The sequence below is a fragment of the Triticum dicoccoides genome, chromosome 6A (genome assembly GCF_002162155.2).
Source record: "Triticum dicoccoides isolate Atlit2015 ecotype Zavitan chromosome 6A, WEW_v2.0, whole genome shotgun sequence".
Classification (NCBI taxonomy): Eukaryota; Viridiplantae; Streptophyta; class Magnoliopsida; order Poales; family Poaceae; genus Triticum; species Triticum dicoccoides.
Window position 1 is genome coordinate 631938334 of NC_041390.1, and position 5569 is coordinate 631943902.

General features: G+C 52.6%; 1 protein-coding gene and 1 pseudogene across 2 annotated transcripts in view; one reads left to right on the forward strand and one right to left on the reverse strand.

Moving 5' to 3' along the window:
* Window positions 1-209: 209 nt before the first annotated feature.
* Window positions 210-2221, forward strand: LOC119318724 (annotated as a pseudogene).
* LOC119318725 (homoserine kinase-like) overlaps window positions 2194-5569 on the reverse strand; it is a 4056-nt gene continuing 680 nt past the window's right edge. Inside the window, exons 2-3 of one of the 2 annotated variants that reach the window (XM_037593318.1) lie at window positions 4506-5569; window positions 2194-2452 (exon numbers count right to left, since the gene is read on the reverse strand). In XM_037593318.1, the coding sequence (XP_037449215.1) occupies window positions 4517-5569 (1053 nt within the window). In that variant the 3' untranslated portion in view covers window positions 2194-2452; window positions 4506-4516. The remainder of the gene's footprint in view (window positions 2453-4505) is intronic. The other variant, XM_037593317.1, reaches the window with a different exon arrangement.

Consider the following 5569-nt stretch of genomic DNA (forward strand, 5'->3'; position numbering starts at 1 on the left):
ATGAATGATGAGTGGTTCAAGCGCACGTGGCATCCATCCACTCTACTCCCTCCGTTCTTTTTTGTAAGACGTTTCAGACAGCTGAGATTGAACTGTTTTGAGCACTTTCTGAAATGTCTACAACGTCTTATAAAAGTGAAGAGAGGAAGTACTATAAATGGCCATCGATGCATGCCGCCTCTTCTTCACTCTACCTACCTATAGACAGAGTCACTCTCTCAGCTCCCTCGCCGATCGACCGAGGGAGGAGGATGGGGTTCGTGTCGCTGCTGGCGGTGGCGTCAACGCCGGTGGTGGAGGTGCTGCTCGTCGCCCTCCTCGGCGCCTACCTCGCCTCCCCGCGCTGCGGGCTCCTGGCCCCCTCCGCCCGCGCTGACATCAACCGCGTCGTCTACGCCGTCTTCACCCCGGCGCTCCTGCTCGCCAGCCTCGCCTCCACCGTCACCCTCCAGGACGCCCTCTCCTGGTGGTTCATGCCGGTGAACATCGGCATCATCTTCTTCGCCGGCGGGGTCCTGGGGTGGCTGGCCGTGCTCATCCTCAGGCCGCCGCCGCACCTCCGGGGGCTCGTCGTCGCGTCATGCTCCGCCGCCAACTTCGGCAACCTGCTCCTCATCGTCATCCCCGCCGTGTGCCGCGAGGACGGCAACCCTTTCGGCGGCGACTGCACCAGCCGCGGCCTCTCCTACGCCTCCTTCTCCATGGCGCTCGGCGGGCTGTACATCTGGACGCACACGCACGGCGTCATGAAGCGGTCCAGCGAGGTACGTCGGAGGATGGTCGCCGACCAGAAGGCTGCTGCTGCTGAAGCTCATGACCATAACAAAAAGGACTCTGTCAGTGTCACCGTCAGGCCAGGGGAGAAAGGAACAGAGGAAGAAGACGAGCCGAGCTGGAACGACGGCGATGGCGAGGAGGACGGGCTTTCCCCACTGCCGTCGTCTTCGTCCAACCAACACCACACAGTAAGTAACACAGCAAGCTGCAGATCTGACCACCCTGGTTGGATTTTCCTGTCAGGCGGCACTGGCGCCGTTGCTGTCTAGTGTGGGCGAAGCTGAAGCAGGGCGCGCACCAGATCGTCGACGAGCTCATGGCGCCGCCGACCGTCGGGGCGGTAAGTTGAGCTAGTTTCAATCAACATTACCAATTTAGAATCTGGTGGCCGTCATCATCAGAACTTCACAAGAATGAAATGAGATCTGCATATTCTGAACAGCAGTGCAGCTGAAATGAGCTGGTTGCTGACTCATTTGCCATGGCAGGTTCTAGGCTTCACCGTCGGCACGGTGCCGTGGCTGAGATCCGCCTTCATCGGCGACAGCGCTCCGCTGCGAGTCGTCCAGGACTCCCTCAAACTGCTCGTGTAATATGCAATCTCCTGTCCAGTTCAGTTTACAGTTCAACACTGCATACACATGCAGTGCATCTACTCACTGAAAAATAATGGCATTCTTTGTTGCAGATATGGCACCATCCCCTGTGTGATTCTCATCCTTGGAGGCAACCTCACCAAAGGTAAACAACAACTGAATCTCTCTCTCAGTCTGTCAGTCTCAGACCATCTGAAAACTGAAAAATGGTCTGTGTGCAGGCCTGCGCAAGACGACCATGTCGCGGTGGGTGATCACGGCCATCGTCTGTGTGCGCTATGTGATCCTGCCGGTGGTCGGGGCGGCGGTGGTGAGGACGGCGAGGGAGCTCGGCTTCCTGCCGCCCGACCCACTGTACCAGTACGTGCTGATGCTCCAGTTCGCGCTGCCGCCCGCGATGAGCATCGGCACCATGGCGCAGCTCTACGACGTGGCCCAGGAGGAGTGCTCCGTCGTCTTCCTCTGGACCTACCTCGTCGCCGCCCTCGCCCTCACCGCCTGGTCCACCGTCTTCATGTCCATCCTCGCCCCCGCCTAGTATATTGCTAGTATGTGTGTATATAAGATTCCTCCGTCCCAAAATAAGTGTTTCAACCTTAATACAACTTTGTACTAAAGTTAGTACAAAGTTGAGACACTTATTTTGGGACGGAGGGAGTACAGTACAGGCTTTGCTAGTATATTGCTAGTGCTTCATCAATTTTGATTGATTGCTATAAATATACATGTATAAGTAGTAGTACTGTATTTATTCAAGTGAGCTTCAGACAGATATTATGTTCAGCAACACCCAAGAGATGGACAGATATTGGTCAGGATGTACCTCAAATCAACTGCATTTTTATTCATCCAGAGTGAGAAACAAGCCCAAATTACAACAAGCCAAGATTGGGCACACATTGTTGTTCTGCCAATGACCATGCCGAATGGCGCTCTATTCGACTACATCACACCAGCTTATTGCGACCAATGGGGCTTCAAAGGCCCAGCAGTTTACCACTACTTGGAAAACACAACTCAGGGGAGGGGCTAGTACACACCGCAGGCCGACACACAAATGGGAACAGGAGCTCCGGAATCTGCAAATGAAAGAAACAGGGCGTAAGAAGATATTTCACATGAGTCGGAAATGATATCCTCTCGAACAGAGAGAAAATAAATTCGTTATTCGTCAAAAGCCACGAATAATGATGAACAATGGACATGATGAATAGACAACTGTCCACGGAATAACTTGACATGTAAATATCCTAAAAATGTACTCCCAAAGGCTAACCTTTTGTAGCTAAACCATTTTTGGTGTCATTATAAGCAAAGGAATATATCCTCTCCAAGAGAGAGAGACAAAAAAGATTCATTATTGATCAAAGGCCACGCTTTCCATTAGGGAGCTATCCTAATCGTGTAATGATGAACAATAGACAGGATGAATAGACAAGTTTCCACAGAATAACTCGAAATGTAAATGTCCAAAAATGTACTCCCAAAGGCTAACCTTTTGTATCTAAACCATTTTAGGTTTCATTATAGGCAACATCACCAACAGTGAGCAAACATGTGTGGACAACTGGTCATCTTTCAGCAATAGCTGCTCGATGATCCTAGTGTAAGTACCATTATTGTATTCCACACATGTCAATGCTGTACCAACAAGCATAAAAGCTCAAACTATTGTTAGCTGATGATAGATTCTGTTGCACATCGAAATCAGCATTTGATACATGATAGCGAAGCAGAACTGCAGTATCAAAACTAGCTGATCTCTCTACATATTGTTGTCATTTTCACAGATTTCTTCTTTTTATTTAAATTTTGGCATGTTTATTCTCTGGAAACTTGAAATGTTGCATACAAAATGCCACAAACAAGCTATGTTACAGTGGTACTCTGTTTTTTGTAGGTTTGAGCGAAAAGGCACAAAAAACCATCAAAAACCAAGCACTTGAGAAACTGGACCTGTTTACAGTCCAAGAAAAGGAGCAAGGGTGCAAATGAAAGAATGAGGGAACATCTTGCGTGTTAAGCCAAGCATTTGAGGGACTAAACGGGAAAAAGAACGGGGGGAGAGATCAGATCGGGAGGAGAAAGAAAAAGGCAATTGTATGGCAGCTTGACAGAGGGGGGCAGAACGAGAGAGAAGAGAGAGGGAAGGCGGTAAGGAGAGTACGATGGCCGTCGGTGAGATCTCCAGCGAGTTCGTCCCCAACTCTCTACATCCCCAAGATCTCCTTCAAAGGCCCCTTACCGATTCAAGCCTTCAACCTGTAACACTAAGTTCTGAACTGTTCTTCCCTCTGAATCCATAGCTTTAGAACCTTGAGTGCCTGTTGCTTGATAATACTCCCTCCGTCCGAAAATACTTCTCATCAAAATGGATAAAATGAGATGTATCTAGACGTATTTTAGTACTAGATACACCTATTTTTATCCATTTCGATGACAAGTATTTTCGGACGGAGGGAGTATTTCGCTAAGACCTGTGTTTGTAACTGCTCATCTTGTTACTTTCTCACACTTAATTCCTGTCCTTGATTACTGATACGAAATTGTTGGATACTAGTGCTGTCTCTAATCTTGAAACTCTAATGCTTGAGATCAATTTGTTCTTTCTGACTCATCCTTTGCTCAGTGTAAAGGTAATTGTGTGTTTATTTTCTTGTTCAGTGTTGCAGCCAGTTTACTAGTTTTATCCTCTAGGTTCTGTTGATCTAGCTCTGAGAAATTTGAAAGTTCTTGTACACCTTTCCCTGTGGAGAACATGATTAATTCACCCTCATTATACTCCGATCACTAGCGCCTCCTTAGACTGCACACAACTTGCAACAAAACCTCAAGTATCACTAAGAATATGTCATAGTGTTCCATATGATAAATACGAGGAGAAGCTGAAGATCCCATGTATTTGGATTCATAAAAAGTTTGAACGATAAAAATAGCCATGTTGCTGTGAGGCTGCTGTCCCAGATGTTCACATTAAATCGACCTCCAGATGTTCCTTTCACTCAATCAGAATCTTAACAAACAAGTACGTAGAACCGAGTAATAACAGACTAACTTGGAATATACATAGTTCGCAAACATCTACCACACAAGAATCTAATTCCAATCAATACAAAGAGACAAGAAAGGTACCTCTCTGGTTTCTACTCCAATCCAGACGTGGAGATGACCCTGGCGCCCGCTCTGTCAAGCTGAGCGACGGTGGCGGTCGCTTTCAGCTTGCCGACCGACAGGAAGGCGTCGATCATCCTCCGGGCGATCTCCTCCCCCTTCTCCTCTCCCTCAATGACAGCCACTGCGGTCGGGCCTGCTCCGCTGATGGTACATCCCAGCGCTCCGGCTTCGAGAGCGGCGGCCTTCACCGCAGCCATTCCAGGTATCAGGGGCGCCCTGGTGGGCTCGACGATGAAGTCGGACGACATCGCGGAGCCGATGAGGGCGGCGTCGCCCTGCAGCACGCCGGCGACGAGCGCGGCGGCCTGGCTGGAGTTGCGGACATGGTGGCCCATGGCGATGTTCTTGGGCAGCGCGGCGCGCATCTTGCTGGTCGGCGCCTCAAAGTCCGGGGTGACGAGCACGAAGCAGAGGCGGAGCGCCGGCGGGCAGGGCAGCGACACGAGGCAGAAGGGATCGTAGCTCCGCACCATCACGAACCCGCCGAGGATGGCCGGCGCGATGTTGTCGGCGTGGAAGCCGCTGACGGCCTTCTCGGACTCGAGGCCGGCGAGCACGAGGCCGTCGCGGGGGAGCAGGGAGCCGAAGAGCGCGTCGACGGCCTTGGCGGCGGCGGCGGCGGAGGCGGCCGAGGAGCCGAGCCCGGAGCCGAGCGGCAGGCCCTTGGCGAGGCTGAGGGAGACGCCGTGCGAGCGGACGCCGAGGGCCCGCAGCGCGGCGACGGCGGCGATGCCCGCGCAGTTGCGGAGCGGGTCGCGGGAGAGGCGGTCGGCGAGGCGGGGGCGGGCCGGGGACGTGATGCCGGAGATGGCGACCGTGCCGGCGGGCAGCGAGGGGTCGAGGGTGGCCGTGACGGTGTCGCCGAGGGAGAGCGAGGCGTCGGCGACCGCGCAGCCCAGGAAGTCGAAGCCCGGGCCGAGGTTGGCCACCGTCGCCGGCGCGAACGCCGTGACGGACCGGAAGGCCGGGGCCGGGTCGGATGGCGGCGCGGCGGTGGCTCTGAGCTTGGTCGAGACGCGGAA